Source organism: Dryobates pubescens, chromosome 2 (genome assembly GCF_014839835.1).
Source record: "Dryobates pubescens isolate bDryPub1 chromosome 2, bDryPub1.pri, whole genome shotgun sequence".
Classification (NCBI taxonomy): Eukaryota; Metazoa; Chordata; class Aves; order Piciformes; family Picidae; genus Dryobates; species Dryobates pubescens.
In genome coordinates, this window is record NC_071613.1 from 32,859,966 (window position 1) to 32,882,129 (window position 22,164).

Genomic DNA, 22,164 nt, shown 5'->3' on the forward strand with positions numbered 1-22,164 from the left:
CCCTAAATTTGGGGAGAATTTAATTGGTCCCTCCTATATGTTACCAGAAACTCACTTTTCCAAAGTGATGATCAATGTGACACTGCTCTAACTAATGGAATCAGACTGAATCATCTAGATTGACCTTCATCACCTTTTCCATATGCATCTGGTATGTTGTCTGTATCAAAGGTCTCTGAGATAATACTTTTTCAATGATGTTCCTGCCCTTCTTAACTCCTTAGAAGATGGTATAGTACCCTTTCTTCCAGTCAAAGAATAGATATGCAATTAAAACAGGTAATGAAATTAATGTAGAAAAGATTTGCAATAAAAAATTACTGCTCTTGTGATGTGTAAATGAGGAAACCCAGTTTAGTTTTAAACTGAAAGAGGAAGGTCTGTGGAAGGAACAGCAGCATGACAGAGGTTAAAGCTAAAGAGTAAGAGGCTACCTGATTCCCCTTTTCTGCAGATTACCAGCAAACTTTGAAGCAAAATAAGAAGGGTTTCCTTGTATTTTTTTCCCCTAGCCTGGATGACACACTTCCTTTCATAAATACAGCTGGGCTGTATTTTCTGTTTTCATTTAGTAAAACTTTTCTACTTGTGGCAAAAATAAAAAACCCATGTTGCTAGTCTTGGGTCAGAGATGGTTGGTAATTATCTGAAGTGCAAATAATGTTCTGTGAGCGGTGTAGCTGTGAAAACTCTGGGTTAGGTTTTAGAATTTGGTAGCTACAGCCCATTGTGCTGAGAGGTGTTCTTCCAAGCCTTGCTTCCTGGGTAAGCAATAGAGGACACCTCTACTGTTCCCATCAATGTGTGACAGGAGACAATGTCTTTACCTCGGTCTCACATTTGGTTTATATAATGGAAAATCACAACTCTAATACAGAGCTAATAGCTTTGTCCAGTAAATGTACAGTTTTCTTTGGAAAAATGTCCAGTGATTCTGCTCCTACCAAAATGTATGGTTTGAGGCATACATATGCAGAGACCTTCATAGCACTGAATTTGTTCTAAAAAGTCTTGGGTGAGCTTGTTTTATCTTAGAGTATTTATTAGAGCTCACGTTCCTCCTCATTGTGCTTAGCATTGCTTCGCAGTGGAAGAAGGGAAGGGTGTCGGCTGGTCATAGCTGAAACTTTCTTCAGCATTGCTTTTCAAGCCAGAAATCTATACTAAATAGTATCTGTCTGTTAAACACTGGCAAAGAGATGTCTTTGTCACCTGTGTTCTGGCATCAGTCATCTGGTCTTAAGAGGAAGTTAAACATGAGAAAGCTGTCTGGTAGTGTACTGCTTTTGTGGCACTTTGTAATAAAATACTGCATTGTGTGTAACAAAGAGAGCTGTTAGGCACATAATTCACCTTGCTCTTTAGCAGAACACCTGCTTAAGAAAGGTGTTTATTCTTATTATGTTTATTGATTTCTTCTTCAAACATTTCATATAAAGTAGCATTCCTTTTTGGAAAAATACAGGGTACTGAAATGTGCCAACTTGTTTTTCATGGTTTTGTCCTGTAAATTTTTGTTAATTTGAAAGAAATTTTTAATTACTGATTTTTTTTTTCCCTCCCCTAAAGCTGTTGTCCAGACAAAGGAGACTTAACAGTGTTAATCAAAACCTGATTTTAATAGTGTCTTGGCTAATTTATTAATGTACTAAATCATATTTTGGATTATTTCCTTAGATAAGGGAAATTCTACCAGGTCTTATCTAGGTTGCTTAACTTTTCATAAAATGCTGGATACTTTTTCTTTTTTCTTTTCCTAATTCTTTTGGATATTCCAATAGCATCTGAAGAAACTAGCAAGTGACCTGAAAGAAAGTAGTACTAAGTGGAGAAGGAAGTTTGCTGCTTATCAACCCAGACACACATAGCTGAAAGATCAATTAATTTTTCTTTTTTAAAAAGCTTTCCAGATTGGTTTACAGCTGGAATAAAGTCAAAGGGATTCTGTTCAAGTGTTGACTCAAAGTGCCGTTGCAATGCTGAGGTCCTCATTTCTGCATGTTTCTTCCCAGCTCCTTCTCTAACAGCAGTATACACAGCTACTTAGTGGACTTATCTGCCTGCTGCTATTGAAGCTTACAGTCATGCCTGTTGATCAGCTTACACCAATTGATAGAGAATGGGAATGGCTGGCTATTTGTGGTGGGGGCTTCATTCCGTTCTTCCCAGACCCTGAACTCTATATCATGCTGAAGTAATTTAGCTAAATTTGGCCAAAAAATTGGCTGACAGTTTTCACAGTAAATAGTTGTGAAAGTGACAGCTTAACTTTGATCTGCTGGTATCTTGTGAAGCTCTGGTTTAACATCTGTTAGGTAAAACAATCTAAACAAACAAAACTGAAAATGGGAGTGTTTACAGTTTTAATTGCAGGGATGATTGCTTCATTGTTTTAATGCTGCTGGTGAAGCAGTGCAGAATGCTACTTAACGCATAGCTTTATTCTGGCATCCAGAACTTTGTAAAAATTTTTGAGTGGTTTTCAGTATTACACAATTTTTTTCCTCTAAGTTCCTGTTTTTACTCTCAGTTACCCAGTTTTTCCTTCTAAGGCCTGCCCATGCCAACCTTTTGAGAGAAAGGCATGGTGTTATCATGAAATTGAATCTGATTATTGAAAAGTTTTATGAAATGCGTGGAGTAAATGGAAGCAATAATGTTAAGTAAATAACTTCTATTTTGGGCTATTTACACTTGAGGCATTTAGTTTGCATGTTGTAAAATTTAAGTGCTTGTATGAGCTTCACCATCTTTCTTACATCAGCATGTAGTAATTTATGTCACTTTGAATGTAAGAAAGTTTGCATAACTTCAAGTTTGATTGGATTTTTAAAAAAAATGCAGTATCTACTACTGTGGAATAGAATTCTCTTCAGATTCTTGAAAAACTTGATTTGTCTCATTCTCCCTCTCTATTTCATGTGCTTTTCTGCACTTTTTCTAAACAACTCAATCTAATTTTCCTACAGCCCATGCTGAGGAGTTCAAACTTTGTTGTATACTTGTTACTCTTAAGTGAATATTCTGTTTTGTGATGCAACTTTGATTCTCAAGCTTAGGGAGGTTAGCCTGAGTTACCTTAGGCTCAGATACCATCTGGATGTTCACAAAAGTATGTATTACCCAATTTCAGGTATTAAGTCCTTTTTCATTTTTCAAATACCCCTTTTACAAGGTACTCCTGAAGCAAAAGGAGAACTCTTACACCTGTGGGGATGTATGGCAAGTATCCATGAAGTGAGAAAGGCAAGGGATTTTATTTCTAGTACTGCTTCAACTTACAAAGAAGGCCTGGCAACTCCTCTTAAGTCTTTTTTGCAGTCTCAGCACTTTAGGTCTATTGTTTCAGGTTCTGTGCAGTTTTCTTGCTTTTTGAACCTCCTGGCAGAATCACATACTTTGGTTCTGCTCTCTCAAGCTAACTTGTCAGTGCATCTGGATCATAAAATACATCAGAAGTTTCTATCAGGGACAATGGCAGTCTTTCCATAATGCTATGGATGCTTACCAGGATCCTGGTTGTGATTGCCCCCTTGAAGATAAGGCTGTATTGTAGATGAGTTCCACTGCCTGTGGAAGACTTTTTCAGAAGTTACAAATTTTTAAGAGAAAAGGTGGAAAGTAGACATTGTCAGTGACATGTCTTCATTATTTATCATGCAGAAATGATACTTCTCAATCTACATTTAGACATCATGCCAGTTTTAAATCCATGTATTCCATGTATGTTCCGTACTTCATTAATCAATGTGCTTTACTATATCCTGAGTCACTTGCTGTTCAGAACTCTCAAATGTATTCCATAAACAACAGTGTCATGATTGATATACCAAAAAAAGGTATTTCTGAATCTAATTGTTCCCATAATCCCATTTTAGACTGATATTGGTTCTTTCCCTACCTCTTTGAGTCTTTGTTTACCCTTTTTCACTACTAATACAGTTGTATCTTTTTTTTCTAATCCACTGGAGCATTCACATGGTCAAAGGCTTGCAGCATTAAAATTGCAGAGAGCTCTTCAGCCTTCTCCTAAAATTATTGAATGAAAATTATCCTAATCTGTTGATTTATTAAGTGTTTATTTCAATAGCTGTTTTCACATCTTCATTACTTTTCTGCCAGTGGAAAGCTTTTCATTCTCATCTAGTGATAGGACCATTATTTGGCTTTTACTGAAATACAGAACAAAAATACTTATTGAACAGTTTTGCCTTGTGAATTACTGCTGACAATTCTGTTGTTTGACCCTAGCAGCAGTCTCATACTCTTTTATGTAGGAATACTTAACCCTGCTGGTCACAGAATTCTGTGTTCACCTGCTTTCCTTGCCTATTTCTGCAGTGCCTGATTTCTTCTATATTGAGCATGATTAACTCTTCTTCCCCCTTTCTAGTTATCCCCTCTAATATTTTCAACTATGGGAAAAAAAGGAAAAATTAAGGGCATGCTGCATCAGGCATTACTGTCCATATGAATCCAAAATCTTGAGAATCTGTAGACAACACATCTCAAAGAACTGCAGTTACTCTAGGGTAAGTAACTGTTCTTTGATGCATAATATGTGTTGTGGTAGCACTGGCTTAGATATTTTTGCAATTCAAATTTTGAAAGAATTGGCTCCCAGAAATGCATAGGATCACTTGTAAATACAGTATGTAGCATTTCTTTAAAGAAAAAAGTATCTCTAGCTCTATTTTTAATAAATTTATTGGTACTGCTTAAATATTTAGTACTGAGGTCTTGCTCTTCAGTTTGTACACCTCAGTTACATTCCTCAGAAACTGATCTAGAGTTATTGAAACTAGATGTCAGTCTGTCTTCTGAAGATGGACTTCACAGGTATTTCAAGATGATGCTGTTGCCTTGTAATTTATGACATAATATGCTTAAATTCACACTTAACAGTTTTTTGGGATATAGGAATCATTAAACTTGTTGAGATTCCTCTCTGAAAGACTTGCAGAGCTGGTCAGCTGGTAGGGAGAGTTCAATTTAAAATAAATGGATCATTTTAAGTTCGAAAGACCTTTAAGGTCAATGAGAACATGCAGATCGTTTAGTTCAGGAAGTTTGGTTTATCACAGAGTCATAGAATGATTTTGGTTGCTATGAGCAGAGTTACATTTAGATGGGAATGGACAAGGATAGTGTCCAAGACATTTCAACATCTTTGTCAAAGCTTACTTGCATTCAGGCAAGAGTAGTTAAGATACTGGGGGAATGGGGATTGCAATGTAGAAAGAGAAGGAAAATAAAATTTACAAGAGAAGATGGAAAGGAGATGGGAATTCAAATCTGTTTTCTTGGGAGGGGTGGGAAGGGAGGCATCTATTTGGAAGACTAAATGAATAGACATGACTGATTACAAGACAATGTAACTGCAGTCAATTTGTGATGCTGTGAGGAAATTGGTGTGAATGTATGTGCAGTGGTGCTACAAATCTCTTTTCAGCTGAAGCACTGTACTTCATCTTTTCAGATGAGGAACTTGTAAAGCTTAGCTGAGTTAAAAGGCAGGGTGGCTTTCAGCATCTACGAAAAGCAACTAAACTGGATCCTGCAGTTTCAAGACTGTTGCAGGTAATGCTTAGTTACAGTGCCTTTATGTGACATTCTTCAGAGGCAAGTGAGTGGCATGACCCTCCAATGAAGCGTTTTTGCACTGCATCCTCCTCCCTTGGTTTATCCTGGTTTCTGTGGCCGTTGGGTAAACTAGTAACTTTCCCCACAGATGAAGGAAACAGCGTTTTCATAGAGACCTAGTTGAAACAGACCAAGATAGAACACAAAGCTTAATTGATGCATTCAGCTGATACATGGTGAAGTAGATAAATGACCTGGCTGTGTCAGTGAGCAGCACACTAGATTGTAGTTGAAATCTGCTCAAGAGTATGTAAGCTGCATTTACATCTGCATAATTTCATCCTGTCAGTTTAGCTATTCTCTGAAGTGCTTCAGTTACTAGTTTTTATTTGCCAAATACATTTAAATGTGCTCCATATTGTAACCAGCTTTGGACTTTTTTTGACTATGAAATACTATCTTTGGAACAAAATTGTACACCAAGATCCCAGTTTCTATCCTTTAGAGGAAATCAAAACCTAAAACAAATCTGATTCACTAGATACCAAAAAGAACTTGAACAGAATAAATGGTTTTCAGCATCTGTAGGCAATTTGAAACAGTGCCTTTCTCTGAATTTCCCTTTCATACTTACCTAGTAATAGGTTTTGAACTTAATTAAGAAGTAATGGTATATAGAAATTTGAAAGCGTGGAAATAAAATCGTAGTAAAGAAAATGGAACCTTAATTTAGTCTGTGTTTAACTGGTAGAAAACAAAAGTTGCTTCTAATTTACCAGTGTTTGCATCAGCTTTTCATGGCTTTAGGGATTATGTAATTATTTTTCCTAACGCCAGTGTTTTGTGGAGTATGTGTAAAATGTAGTACTCTGTCAGCTGAGACTGGATTAGAACAGAGCACATCCAAAGGAACAGAGAAATGTGGAGTCATTGCTGTCTATATGAATTTGCATAATCTCCAGTTCCATTGCATATGAGAAGACTCTTACCTTTTGCTCTTCTCCATGGTTTGTCCCTTTTACTCCTTTGTTTTCTTCCTGTTAATTTAAATTACGGTGGTAGCCCCTGTTTCCCCCCCAAATAGTGATGGAATTTTCCCTCATCAATTGCAGTAACATAAAACCTGCTTGGAGGACAACAAACTTATTGGTTCTGAGGACCTTGATAAGGCAATCAAATTCACGACAGGATTTGATACAGTCCACTCTGTACTACATCCTGGAGAGGCCAGATAAACATATTTATTTTGATTTTGCTTTACTTAAACTGTAATCTACCTAAGTATTAAAAAGTCATGTCTGTAAATGACCAGTTTACATTATACTTTTCTGTGTGCCTGGAGTAGAAGATGGTCCTTCTGAGGAATACCTAAAGCAATAGCTACACTTTCTACCTTACCAAGATAACCAGGAAACACAGCACAAGATTACACACACAGTACTACTTTGACTCCATTTCAGGTTTGCATTTTTAAAAATAATACTCTAAACTGTTGTATGTCTATGCAAATTGTTATTTACTCCAGCATCCCTCTTGTGCTGTCCAAATAGTTTTCTCATTTATTGCTTCCACAGTTATAAAACTAGTATGAGCCTTTTTATTGTTGCAGTAATGGTGGTGATTGGGATGAACTGGGAGTAGAGATCTACTGATGAAAAAAGTGGAAGGAAATCATGATGAAAGTTTGCTGAGTGGACAAACGTTGCTGGAGATAAAGATACAAAGCCCTGGATACTGGTGCACAGTGATAGACACTGGACATGTCTATTGTGAGGTGTATCTTTGTTATTAGAGTGTGACTTTGGGGTGTCAGTATAACAGGAAAAATATGCTATATGGAATGTTCCATGTCAATAGTGGAGTTAGGTCTCGGAAGCACAGATCCATACCCTAATTTAATCCATTCATCTTTGCTAGGACACATAGCTATCTCTTGAGATATGGGTCTGAGGTACTAACCGGATTCAGCCGCTGACTTTACAAACTCACCATATGCCAGTGTCTAATGTTAGTTAAATAATAATTAAATTATCTTCCTTAATACAGTGCTTTATTTTGTTAGCATGATTTTAATTCATACTTTGAATAAAAACAGAATTTATATAATGTACATTTTATGGAATGCTTGATAGAAAAGTTTTGAGTATGGCGCATAACACCCAGTCCTAAAGAGCTGCTTGGAGGCTTGAATTGTCCTGCCTGGCAGCCTTGCCACTTTGCTATATTTAAATTCCTATTAAGTACCCTGTTGCATGAGGAAATCAGGCTTTTGCCTTTTTCTGAAGTCTCTGTAAGTGAATGTATTAGTATATTTAATAGTATCCCATTTGAAAGATCAATTCCATAAATTGTTTTTATCTTGTGTAGTGTTTCAATATTTCCTTATGTAAAATGAATTTTATATATTGCATGTATATAGAAGTTATTCATAGGTGAGTCTCAGTAATGGAGTTAGTGATAATTTGGTGGCTGTTGCAGAGGACAAGAAGTCACCACAGAGGTTTTCTGGGTCTTCACATGAGAGAAACTTACTATGTTCCTGTCTGCTGATGTGAACTTAGGGCAGAAGTGAAGCTCAGTGCAGGTGTTCGGACAGGCTTACCACAGTAGTTCTGCTGGATGTTACCACATGTGTAGAGTCAGAAAAAGTGAGCATGCTAGCTCCTGGATTCTCACAGTTCAGCACCTGTCATACTCATGTGAACTTTTGCATTGGCTTTTACAGCTAAACCAGGTAACTGTTCTAGACTTCCCTGTTTCTGACCTGTAATCCTTTTCCTAATGCAGTGGTTTCATAGAGAATTATTTTAACTTTAGTTATATCAGTGTTGTACTTTGCAGCACAGTCCCACAAATGATTTTACATGTGCAATTAAAAGGAAGGCAAACTGTGGTGTTTGGAAAGACTGGAATAAGACTTTATTAGCACCAAACATATTTTTGTGTGTAACTCCATCCTTTGTCTCTAAACAGATGAATGCTGGAGATGATTTGGAAGGTAGTCCAGATAACTGCTTCTCTTTACATGTCTTACCATTAATTTCTTTCCTGATCTCTGCTGGGACAGAGATGCTGTTTCTGATCTGACCAGCATGGTTTTTTTCTTGTGTTTTATCATGCAGTCTGTGCAGCTTCATCTTCATTGTGATGATTTCTGATCACTAGTTCCCAGAAGGAATTTAGAGTGGCCACAGTGCTCAGTTAAAGCTTCAGGGTTTGAGTGGAATTTCAGTGGAATTTGAGTGAGGATGAAAATGTACGTGATGACTGAGTTTGTTCTGCAGAGACAGCAGTCTCTCAAATACATCCAGAAAGACACACAACTTTTAGTTTGAAGCTTCAATAAAAGAAAAAAAAAAGAAAAAAATGATGGCTTCCTTATTAGTTTGTACTGGTGGTTAATAATTTTTACTGAAAAAACCCCAAACTAAACTACTCTGCTAAGCCAAAGAAGGGGCTGGGGTTCAGCTTTCTAAAATTATTTATGGAAACTGCCTTTTTTTTCTTTTTTAAATACAGACTTTCAGCTCATTGGAAATCCAGAATAGTGTCTGAGAGGAAAAACGTTCCTCTTAAAATGTACATTTGCTAAAATAGTTGCTGTTTCACAGTGTCCTATAATGCTACAGTAAGCCCTTGGATTAGATTGAGTGAATGATCTGCAGGGAGAGGGTATACGTGCTTGCAGTTGCTCATCATATTAGGATAAATCCATGAAACTGTAAAGACCTGTTCTGACTACCAGCTCACCAATATGCTTAAGTGGTTTGTGTGTTGCTTATGACTCTTAACACTGAATAACTTTCTTCCCTAAATGTTGTCTTCTCCATGTATAGTGGAAAAGGCAAATGTTTGAGATGAGGAGGGGAACAAGGAGCAAAGGCATGATTTTTAGAATGTTCTTTAGATAGCTTGGTCTCCCTTAGGTCAAACCCTTTTTATTTGGTTTCTCATGTGGGTTTATGTATTGCTGCATACTGAAAACTTCTGGCGACCATTGGCAAAGGCTGTGTCATGTCATGCTGAGTTTTCACATGCAAACATACATGACTATTTTAGATCATTTGAAACATTTGCTTACTTTTTTTTCAACCTGTGTCCAACCTCTTGTTCCTCTGTTTTTCCCAAGTTTCCAGCAAGCAGTATCCTTGAGGTGACAGCATTTCCTACCAAGAACAGTTCAAACTTGAACTTTAATACTTCGTCATATCTTGTCTTCAACTTTTAAATATATAGTAAGATAAAATTTTTAATACAGGTTAGAAGGGGACAGAAACAATGTCAATATGCAGTAAAGGATGTTGACTTTTGACTGACATAGGGCTCTCAGCAGTAAAGAGTTTTGATCATTATGGTTTTCGTCTCTCTATTTAATGGACTACATATGGATCTGAGTTTGTTCTTTTCCTCAGATATTAGGATTAAAGAAGAGGAGCCTGATCCGGAAGAGTGGCAGCTCAGTGGTGATTCTACACTGAATACCAATGATCTAACACATTTGAGAGTACAAGTGGTAGACGAGGAAGGGGACCAACCACATCAAGAGGGAAAGAGACTGCGACGAGTAGCATGCACATGTCCCAACTGCAAAGAAGGTGGTGGAAGGTATGTAATGTTCAGTGTCATGTAATGCATATGATGATGAAAACAGTAACAAGTGAGGGGCAAAGGAGCCTTACTTGCAGCAGTTTTTGGTGGTGAGAGAAAACTAGAGGAGTAGGCAAAGGAGCTTATGCAATAAAGTACTGACACCTTTATTTCTGGGTTTGCAGATGGATGGGCAGATTATGCCATCCTCTCTGTTACTTCATTGAGATTAATTAGGAAAAATCTGCAGGTAGATGCTACTTAGTACAAATGAGTGGGATAGAATATTGCCCTAAATAATAGAAAACAAGTATTTTGGAGTATGCACATCTATGGCTGGCTCCCTATCATATGTCAAGAACTTAATTAAATCCTGTGTTCCTGCATTTCCTCACTGATTGAGCATTTTTTCCCCCCACAGTTTGGGAAAAGAAATTGATTTCTTTAGAATGTTATAAAAATACAATTATCCTAGTTTTCTTATTAAGAAAAACAAGGTTTGTATAATAACTCTAAATACCAAATTTTGAACTGTTTTCAAAGTTAGTGGCTAGCAAAGAGGTACTAAGTTCCAATTCTTACAAAACTTCAGGGCTGCATAGAAAGCCATCTTTTATTATTAACATCCCATGAAAATGTATTTCAGCTTTCTGTTGTTGTAAAGATTTTATTCTGTTCTACACTTAATTTAAACATCTTGGTTTTATATATGAGAGGGGAAGTGGTGATAATAGGCTGCCTTTTACAAGTGAAAATACTTAATTGTATTTGTGCTTGATATAATTGTGCAGGAGCTTCTTTCCAGTACATGCAAATTTGTCCATTTTGGTAACAGATTCTTCTCTAAAACTGAAGTCTTTATTAATGTAAATTACTGAGTTCTCTTTAAATAACCTGTCAGTGTCCTATGGCTCTAAGAGTTCTAATAATACTGACTGAATATGTCTGTTGTCAAGTCTTGTGTTATTTTGCTGTATACCCTAGACCCTCTGTGCAAACACAGAGGTAGTATCTTGGGTAGCTGTACTGAGTAAGTATTAAATGTTTAAAGCAAAACTACTTTGATATGTTCATGTCACAAATAAAGCTAATGATAATATTTGCAGTTAAGGTTATGCAGCATCTTTGTCCATCCACTTCCTCTTGTTAAATTCCTACAGTTGGTTGTTAAGCTCCTGTAGTTCACTGAAACCTGGCACAGATGTTTTTAGGTTCTCAGTGAACCCTGAACCTGCCATGGAGTATTGCCCAAAGTATACCATGAGTTGAGATTTGCTTCAGTCTGGGAGAAAACTCTGAAAATCTGATTTGCACTGCCCATATTCTAGGAAACAGAGATTTCACATGGTTCATCTTCTTTGTGCTCTATTCCAAAATACAGTGGCTTTAATTTAGAGACATCTTTAAAGTTCTCTTCCTCCTGAGCGAGCTGCTGTAACACTGTATTTTAAAGTCAGTGGCCAAGACAGAATGTTTCTGAGAAAATCTGAGGGGATAGTTTTGGTGAATTCTGGAGAAGGCTGTAATGCAGATATGGGACTTTGGGAAGGAGTTGAGATAAGAGGTAGAATAGAGTTTAGATAGGTGAGAATTTGAAATCCACTGTAGAGGAAAGACTGGACACATCAAATGTACAAAGTAGGAAAAGTAGGACAGGAAATTGGGATGTGAGAAGCATTTGAACTGGAATAGAAAAAGGATAATGAAGGAGACAACAGTGAGGAAACAAAAAGAGTGAAAGTGCTTAGAGTTGCTAGAGCAACTTTCCACCAGAAAGTAGAATTCCTTCAGAATCTAGCAAAAAGGAGTGAGCCCACTTGGAGGTTTCCCTCTTCTTCTGACACATGATGGTCATATTTCATAGCTGCTAGAGTTACTTGTGTGTCTCTAGTGCTGTAATCCTGAGGTTTGATTTCTTTCAACTCTGCTGATGTCTTGTGGAGTTTCTAACAGGATATTTGCTTCAGGTAGTGTTCACAGTTCCTCAAGGGTTGCAAAATTGAAAACTTGGAAATTGGCAAATACTGAAGTTAAGATACCCTGAGAAACTTTAATCCCTTGTGCATATGTGTTATAATTTGATTTATAATTACATGACTGCATGCTAATCTTTTTCATATGACCCCAGTGCCAATCAGTGGATAGGATGAATGATGCACAGGGAGTGAATCAGGGCTGTGTAATGATTGGTGCCTGCTTCACTTATTGCAGAAATCAAAAGGCATGTAGGGAATGAGATACAGGAATGCAGCAAAAGGGTTCTGATGTTTTGGAGGTGTTTGTATATCCACCCCACCTTTTCCACTGCAGAAGCACTGAGTTCGTTCCTGTAAAGAAGTCAATTAAGCTGAATTGTGAACATCTGCAGTACTCTAAGAAAAATGCTTCTGCTGTCTTGAACTTGACACCTGAAGGCTGGTGGGTCTTTGATTTGGCCTCTTCCAACCTCGTATTTGGATGTATGAAATGATTGTTCCAGTTCAAGTCCACTACACAGGAGTGTTGCAAGATGATGAATTCATTATTATTTGTGAGTTTCTTAGACACTGTGTTTGAGTGCCCATGATGAGGAAAAAAGCCCTGGGGAAATTAATAATTCTGTATTTAAGTTAGTACTTAAATAACATGTGACTGGTAAGACAAGAAAAGCTCATTAGGTTAGTACAAAAAAGCTCTGAATAGCATTTCACTCAGTGATTACTGTCCTGCCTATGCACTGAATGGGGTAAGAAAAGGTAGTACATGGCTTCACATATGCAGACTTCGTCAGATTTCATCTTTTGTATAGCCTTAATGTTGACATTTCTTGTAATTTCTGTGTTTTTGGTTGCAAAGGTGACCTAAGGGGCTCATTCTGTTTTTTCTCGTTGGCTTTTCTTGGGTTTTTTGACTCTTAATACAGAATTTGACTTCATGTCAGTCTTCAAATGATTTCTGTTTGTACAAGGCCTGTGAAGCAGGAAACCACTCTTACCTTAACTAGGCAGGGGCCAAAGTAAGAAAGGAAGAAGATGATGCAGTAGATAGGTACTAATTCAGACCTTATAGCCTCAAGCTTATATAATGAATGGTGGATAAGCAAGTGGAGAAAGAGGGAGAGATGAACCTGGAAGAGTAACTCTGATTCCAAACAGACCATAGGATTTCTGAAGTTAGGCAGGCAGAAAGTTCACCCTCATTTTGAGTTACATCTGGAGATTTCAACCTCCTCTCAGTTACATCTGGAATTATACTACTGCTGTCTGGATCTGTAGAGGAAGAGTGCTTCTGAGTACCGCTTGAGGTACAGAACTGTAAAATAGACATTCTTAAAATAACTAATAAGTGTGTGTTTTATTCTTTGAATACTTGATGTCCCTCCTGGAAGTCCAGTTTCTTTGTACGTGAATGTGAATTCTGCATGGTTACTGTGAAACATCTTTTCCAGTCTTTATATAGCTAAAATGTACCCTGAAAATACTTCAGTATTAATTGGAGGAGTAGGCCTGAGTCATATCCTTTTACTCAGTGATGATGGTTATTGGCCAGTGCAGCAAGAAACTCCTCTTAGTATGATGCATTAGGGCATTGTGCCAGACTGTCATTGCTGCAAAGCATCCAGGTAGACTTTGGCTCATATCCAGTCAGTGCACACATGAAGTAAACACGCAGATACCTACACGAAGTTGTGTGGAATAAATGCACTTAGTTACTCATACACAGTAGTCTTGCAGGTTTCAGTCTTCCCCTTACCTTGAACTTTGGAGTCTGCTAAGGAATTCTGTCACCAGTTAAGTGAAGTTCTTAGAAATATGTGTGACACCACCTACACACAGTAAGCTGACCATGAGTTGAGCCTTTGTTTCCTTCAATTAAGCAAATTCAAATGACTGACTTAGGAATCTTGGAATTATTTTAAGGGAATTTTGATGTGATTTCATCACTTTTGTGTCACGTTTATGTACTGTATCATACAAAGTTACAAAATGTCAATTACGGGTGTCAAGTGGAGGGGGCCAAGCTCTTTTTGGTGGTGCACAGTAAGACAAGGAACAACAGGTTCAAACACGAACAGAGATGATTTCACCTCAACATGAGGTGAAACTTCTTTACAGTGGGGGTGATGGAGCACTGGAACAGACTGCCCAGAGAGGTTGTGGAGTCTCCTTCTCTGGAGACTTTCAAAACCCACCTGGATTGCCCTCTACAACTACCTGAAAGGTGGTTGTAGCCAGGAAGGGGTTGGTCTCTTCTCCCAGGCAACCAACACCAGAACAAGGGGACACAGTCTCAAGCTGTGCCAGGGGAGGTTTAGACTCGAGGTGAGGAGAAAGTTCTTCACTGAGCGAGTCATTCGTCATTGGAATGTGCTGCCCAGGGAGGTGGTGGAGTCACCGTCCCTGGAGGTGTTCAAGAGGGGATTGGATGTGGCACTTGGTGCCATGGTCTAGTCATGAGGTCTGTGGTGACAGGTTGGACTTGATGATCTTTGAGGTCTCTTCCAACCTTAGTTATACTGTGATACTGGTTGCATTCCTGTGTGGACTACACTAAGTGATCCTGCTTTGGCAGCGGGGTTGGACCTGACCTCTTGAGGTCCCTTCCAGCCTCTAACGTACTGTGATACTGTGAAAATATTTGTTGTGGAAGGAAATGCTTTACTGTGTTTGGAGAAGTTGTGAGGATGAAATATCAAATACAGAAAAAATACTCTGTATACAGAAATGTACTTCCAAATGCAGAAATATATTTTGTGGTAATAACCACAAGCTGAGCATTTCTTAGTGTTACATGGAGCTGGGCAGCAATTAAAAACACAGGGTAATGAGGTCCTGTGGAGAATTCTTTCAGTTACCAAGTCTGTATACTGGAGGAGAGCCATGGGTGTTTCTCTGCCTTTCATTGCAATTGCTAGATGCCTTCAGACACTATACAAGAGGACCTAAAAAAGAGCTGTCCAGAACAGAATCAATAGAAGAAGGTAAACATGGAGCCTGAGAACCATGGAACTGGTTACAGTGAGACAAAAGGAAGAGTACAGAAAATTTTCTTTGAGCCCATGGAACTGGGTGTTCTGGGCTGACAGATGAATGCCGCTGGAACTGTTACAGTTTGGTGTTGTGGTCTAGTCATCTGCAGAGGCAGAGAAATTAGAAAAGAAAGGGGGCAATCTAAACATATTTTGCTGAACACTTTGGAAGTTGGCTGAGTGTCCAAAACTTCTGAATACTGAGAAGGTGGTAGGCACTGTGTAGGTGGCATAGTACAAAGTTAGACACTAGAATTAATCTTGCTTTTTAATCTCGACTTGAGGGAAGGCCTTGGAAAAGTGTGAACCTGACAATTTAGTTGTAGCAAAGGTTACCAAAACCGGGTATTTCAGATAAGGATGGAGATGCCAGGTAGCTTTGTGTGAAATTTGTGGACAAGCTGGATAAAACAAGCAAGTGAACTTTCTCTGAGGGGTGACAATAAACAAAACCCAAACAAAACCAACCAAAAAACCTGCAAAACCCCCCCAAAATACAATCTCTTCTGTCACCATATCCATAGCCTCCTACAAGTCTACTGCTACCTCAGCAGGGTCAGAAGTCTTCTGAGCTCTGTAATTCTGCTTCTGTCAAATGTATTCTGAAGTCAAAATCTACACTGTCATGACAAATAATTAGAATGTAAAAGTGATAGTTTTTCTTTTGAGACGAAATGTCTAATGAAGCACTATGAAGATTGCTCTATATTGAGATTTCTTACAAACTTTTTCTAGGCCCTAATCTGATTTTTATCTCCTTTTCTGCAGTGTCTGGAGTATCTTAGGGTGCTTGGGTTGGAATTCTCTTTGGATGTTTTGAGTGTTTAGAGTGAGTTAATTTCTGTGTCTGTTTAGAAATGCTTGCTCCAAGTGCTAGCTCCTTAATGTGTATTCACATTTTATGCTGAACACTCAGAGCTGTTCTGAATACAGAAGTGACAATCCATGTCTAACAGTTGCCTGACAAATCCTTCAGCCACTGGATAGCTAAGCAGAAGTTGAGCATCTGATTTAAGGGAAAAAAATAATGCCCTGGGGAGGCAACAGAGAATTGTATAATCTGTCATGGAGAATGGTAGTGCCCAAGATTGCGGTTTCAGTGTCCATTCAAGCTGTTCAAAGTTAGCATTGCCGATGAATAAGGTGGCCTGATGCTTGGCTGCATTTTCCAATCTCCTCCCTTGTATCAGCATTGATAACTGCATTGTTAGCCATATCTGTTCCCTAGAGTGCCCCTTTCAGCAGCAGCAAACACTTAAATTGGCTAAAATCAATCATGATGGCCTGCACTGGCCAGATTGATCTCTTTCTCTAGGTCTTCAGAGGCTCTTACCTCTCTCTTGTGATTTTGTTTAAAAAGAAAAGGGAAAAAAAAAATAAGCAAGGGTTTTGCCTTAGGTACTTACCATGAATAAATCACCTAACATTTCAGTGAAATAGCATCTTAAAACAGGCATCAGCTCTGTAGTCTGGATTATTCTGTCTGTGAATTGTATTCGTTTTGATGGATTCCCCCCCGACCCCCCCGCCCTGAAATACCAAGGAATTAATTTAGGTATCAGCAAGATCAGCTGTTTCACTGCCACTCCTTTTAGTGGAAATATACAGGTTAGTGTGCTTGTCCTCCAGCCCCAAACTGCTTCTCAAGTTTCCCCAAGATGCCAAAAGTCCCATCTGTTCTCTTCCCGGATGTAAAGATCTCCTGTTTCCATTTTGGCAATTGCAGCCATTTGTGTTTTTCTTTGCCAAAACTGTCTTTGGTATGGTAAAAGCTGAAACTGGGAGAAACTTAAAATATGGGCACTTCATCATCAAAGTAGTACAACCTGCTGTAATGACTGTGTTTCCAACTTCATATACTCGTATGCCTGCTGAAGATTGCACTTCTGTCATTTAAACGTCACAGGCTGCTGAATTTATAGCTTATTGCAGAGTTGGGATAGCTGCATAGAATTTTGTTCCAGCTTCTTAGTGAGTGTACTGGACTCTGTACTTGAAACAGGAATGGGAAGCCTCTCAGGTTTGTTTGCAGATCTGTTTGGTATATGTAAGCCCACTTATATGTGTGACCAGTATTTAGGAGGAACGTATTAGAATGTGTAACTTCTCCCTTTTATTTTTCTAACAGAGGCTCCAACTTGGGGAAAAAGAAACAACACATTTGCCACATACCAGGATGTGGCAAAGTATATGGGAAAACATCACACTTGAGAGCTCATCTCCGCTGGCATTCTGGAGAGCGTCCATTTGTTTGTACTTGGATGTTTTGTGGCAAAAGGTTCACTCGCAGCGATGAGCTTCAGCGGCACCGAAGAACACACACAGGTTTCCATTCTTTGATTCTGGTGCATTTCACTAGAGAGGGCTTGGATAAATACCTTTTAAGAAGAGAACTCTCTTAAAATATCTCTTTGTGTTGGATTGGGTTTAATGTCATGTGACTTTTCTAAAGTTATCTAATACCCTTTGTTGACTTCAGTAGGTCTGAGGAAGAAAACCAGCTATGTTTTATTTGATTCAAACAATAGAGCTTAGCTAGAATACAGGTTGTGGTTCCAACTTAGAACTTTGACAACCGTTGCTCATTTAAAAAAATAAATATATATTTAAAAACAGAGGGCTAGATGTCCAAGAGATTAGATGCCACAAAATCAAGCAAGAGCATGTGAAGATGCATCAGTCTTGTTTTCTAGTTTCATGGGTAAACCACCTATTAGGGACTCAAGGTTGACATCTGTTCTTTTTATCTAGAACAAATACCAGAAATTAGGCTACATCTCCCATGTTTTCAAGAAGCAGTTTGTTGTCTGTTACCTATTTTCCTATAAACTGAACCCATAGTTGCATTCCCTAGGATGCCTACATTTTAAAGTTAGACTATTAAAAAAATACCAATGAAAGCACAATAGGTAACTTACATGGTTACCAATATTTACTATTGCTTAGAAAATTGTGTTTGCAGAGTCAAATGACAAATATTTCGTGTTTCATACCTAATGGTGTGATTTTGCTAGACATGTTGGATGCTGGAACCCAAGCTGAGGTGTTACGATCTGTCTGTATCGACAGCCAGATAGGTTTAAGAAAAACAGGTCTACTGAATGATCCATCTCAGAGGGCAGGATTAATGTCTCCCAGTGTACCTGCATACCAATAAAAAGTAGAGAACAGCAGGGATCTACCATTTGGCCTGTTTTAAAATCTTCATCACTGACCTGAAGGAGACAACAGAGTGCGTTCTTCTTAGGTTTGCCTGTGACACCAAACTGAGGCAACTGGCCGAAAGGAATAGGCTAAAGGAACCTGATGAAATTCAAGGATCAGCACAATGTACTGCCCTCGGGATGGAATTAACCCTTGCAGCAACACAGGCTAAGCACTGACTAATTAGGAAGTAGCTCTGCTGTAAAGTACCTGGGAGTGTTGATAGACAGCTAGAACATGAGCAAGAGCCAGCAGTAAAGATGGCCAGGGTTGTATCAACAGAAGCAGAGCCACTGGTTCTAGGGAAGTGGTTATTCTTCTCAGCGCTAGTTAGACTGCATCTAGAATATTGCATCTCATTTTTAACTTCAGATATAAGAAAGACATGGATCAACGGGATTGAATGGACTAAAAAGAGGCCAAGATGATCAGGAAGCTAGGAGCATTTGCCTTACGTAGAGAGGCTGTAGGACCCAGGCTTTTTTGGTTGCATAAAGAGAACAGTAAGAGCAGGGGAAGTTTAATAGCGGCCTTCTGGTACTTGCAAAGCCAGTATTAGAAAGACAAAAGCATATTTTCCATGGCAGGGCATTGGTGAGAACACAGCAGACATAAGTTAAAACAAGAGAGGTTCAAAGCAGATATAAATAAAAAATTGTGACTGTGATGACGCTGGAACCGGATGCCTAGAGTCTCTGCAGTCTCCATCCTTAAAGGTTTTCAAGACCAAACTGAACAATCAGGTCTGACCTTGTAGCTGACTTCTTAGAAAGAGATCAGACTAGAGACCTCCAGAGGTCCTTTCAAACCTGAATTGCCTTATGACTTTGCCAGTCTCCAGTGTGATTCCACAGGAGCTCATGTTGTCTTCCCTGTTTATTACTTAATAGGTTTTGTTCTTCTCTTAAAAGTTACTTGTTGATCATAATTGCAGAGAAGCTTAGCAGCCTGAGGACAGGAGATGCTTTAGCTTTCCTGAAAGACCTCCCCAAACTCAGTGAGACACAGAAAAATAAATTCTTTTAAAGGATTTGTATGAGTGCCTAGAAATCTCACACACACGTTTATCACATTTGATTGCTCTTTTTTCTTAAGCGTAGATGTTGTTAGAATTCTGACTTCTAAAGGCAGTAACTTAACAGGTTTTGGTGTACATGTGATATTTTTAATGTTCTTGAAAATGTTTTTTTTTTTTCTCATCTTCCTTGACAGGTGAGAAGAAATTTGTCTGTCCAGAATGTTCAAAACGCTTTATGAGAAGTGACCACCTTGCCAAACACATTAAAACACATCAGAATAAAAAAGGTATTCACTCTAGCAGTACAGTGCTGGCATCAGTAGAAGCAACACCTGATGATACTTTGATTACTGCAGGAGGAACAACACTTATCCTTGCAAATATTCAGCAAGGTTCTGTTTCAGGAATAGGAACTGTGAATACATCTGGCACCAGCAATCAGGATATTCTTACCAACAGTGAAATACCTTTACAGCTTGTCACAGTTTCGGGAAACGAGACAATGGAGTAAATATTACACAAGATACCTATTAATTGTGGTTATTTTTATACAGTAGTGAGAAGAATATTGTTCCTAAGTTCTTAGATATCTTTTTATTGATGTGCAAAAATTTTTGGATTGACAGTAACTTGGTTATACATGACACTGAAATGCCTTACTTTGTATGATATTCCATAGTATATTAAAATGGTAAAATTGCATGGGTTTTGTAGGTACTTTTGGAATCTAGAAGAGATGAAATTTTACCAAGTTATATTAAAAAAGAAAAAAAAAAACCAACAAAAAAAGAATTTAACGATGGAAATGGTAGTCTAACCAAATGCATCAATCCTGTGTGGTTTAGTGTAAAAAAAAATGAGAACATGTTGGTATTTATCTATTGTAAGATAAAAGAAGTTGATGGGTGAAAAGAAATCATGTTATGATAAAAGAAATTTTGTAATTTTCTTGATGACTGGAATTTTTATTATGCATAACTGACAAATCAAGTTTCCAAGCAAATGTTACATAGTGTAGGCTTTACTTAGCTCATCAACTTGTCATTTTGAAGCTAATTATTTTAATTAGGTTAACTATGTACAATATTTTAAGCATTACTCTTGTAAGATTTTGAAAACTACGTTTTAACATGGAACTCTAGGGATAGTCACCTTTTAAATCCTGTTGAAAAGCCATGTTTAAGATTTAATTTGCCAAAATGATGTCTTGTTAATATTCTTTCAATAACCAAGGTGGGCAATATAACCAATGTTTAAAAAGTTTAAAATGTTAAAAAAAAATAAAATAATAAAATAATAATATGTATAGGTTGAGGCATTTGGGTGGTAAGGCAAATGTTATAGTGAAGTATATCCCTTCTTTTGAACATTGGAGGACCAAAAATAAGGTGTATTGCGTCTCAGCAGTGATCTATTTTTTTTTTTTTCTATTGAATCTTTTTTCCAAAACAACATCTGTCTGCCAGGGCCTTAAAAGCCATCATGTAAATTACGAGTGAAATAGAACATATGCAACTACAACAGAAAAATCACTTCCATATTGACAGCGCTCCCAAACGTACGGATTTAGTCATAGTGAACTAGGGGGTTTCTGATGTTTTTATTTGTTTGTTGTTTAGTTTTTGGTTAGTCAACCTGCATTTAAATATCAGCCATCTTTCCTTTTGGTTTTGGTTTGTTTTGTTTTTTTTATGTTTGTTTGTTTGTTTTTGTTTGTTTTTTTTGCTTCTTCCCTTACAAATTGTATGTATCCAGTCCATTTAACTGATAAACATATATGGTTTTTTTATTATGCCGAATTTTCTTTTTATTTTTTAATTACTGTTTATATTTTCAATGATAGAGAAATGTACAAAATGAAGTTACATAGCCAGTCTGTAAGTGCTATACCATTTTCCAAAAAAAAAAAAAATACAATAAAATAATAAAAAAAAAAAGAAATGTACAACAATAATTAACTGCAGTTCACCTATTTACGAACATTTGGAAAGCTGTTCAGTTGTTATTCTTACAACCACCTCAGATTTAAAGGCTACCTTATTGTACGTTTAAAGTGTATTATAACAGTGTGGTAGTTAATAAAACACTATTTTTTTTTTTTCTTTTGACTTGAGTTTACTGTATTTCTTGTTAACTAGCACAGCCTTCTTTCATACTAGGTCATACTACAGATCGAGATGGTTTATTGTTTTGGGCTAGTTGGTGGGCGGTAGAAATGATGTTCCCGCAGGCAAGGAGATGATAATACCCTACCTGCCATCTCTTAAAAGGATCTGTATATGTGTGGACATGCATGTGCTATATTGTGTTGACGTAGCAGAAGCTGTTTTTGGACCTTGTGCTGAGCAGGGCATGAAGGAAACACAGGCCCTATGCTTTAGAATGCAAAAATAAAGGTGCATTTAAGTTCCCTGATGCAATACAGACAGTCTTGGTGAGATGAAGGGGATATAATGGATAGAATAAGAAAGATGCGTGAGAATTGTGAGATTAAAGAGAATGGTGGTTCTATATGATGCTATAAAGTGAAAAGCTTTTATTTGTGAAGTCTGGAGTCTTGCACTATCAGATGGTCAGAGGACAGATGAGGATAGTTTAGGATAAACCAGGAAGAGTTCAACCTAGAAAAGAGAGGACTGGGGGGGAAAAAACCGCTTAATAGAGAAGATTTTCTGCATTTGCAGTTTAATGGCGGGGGGGAAGGCAAATCCTTTGAGATTCAGAGCAATGGGAATTGACAGGTACAAAGAAAAGGGAGTTAATT

The 22,164-nt window shown here is 37.8% G+C and overlaps 1 protein-coding gene across 1 annotated transcript in view; it reads left to right on the plus strand.

Annotated features, from left to right (window-relative positions):
* Positions 1 to 20,686, plus strand: part of SP3 (Sp3 transcription factor) — a 35,751-nt gene extending 15,065 nt beyond the window's left edge. Inside the window, exons 5-7 of the mRNA XM_054174367.1 lie at positions 9,996 to 10,188; positions 17,307 to 17,503; positions 19,595 to 20,686. Of these exons, the coding sequence (XP_054030342.1) occupies positions 9,996 to 10,188; positions 17,307 to 17,503; positions 19,595 to 19,911 (707 nt within the window). The 3' untranslated portion in view covers positions 19,912 to 20,686. The remainder of the gene's footprint in view (positions 1 to 9,995; positions 10,189 to 17,306; positions 17,504 to 19,594) is intronic.
* The last annotated feature ends 1,478 nt before the right edge of the window (positions 20,687 to 22,164 follow it).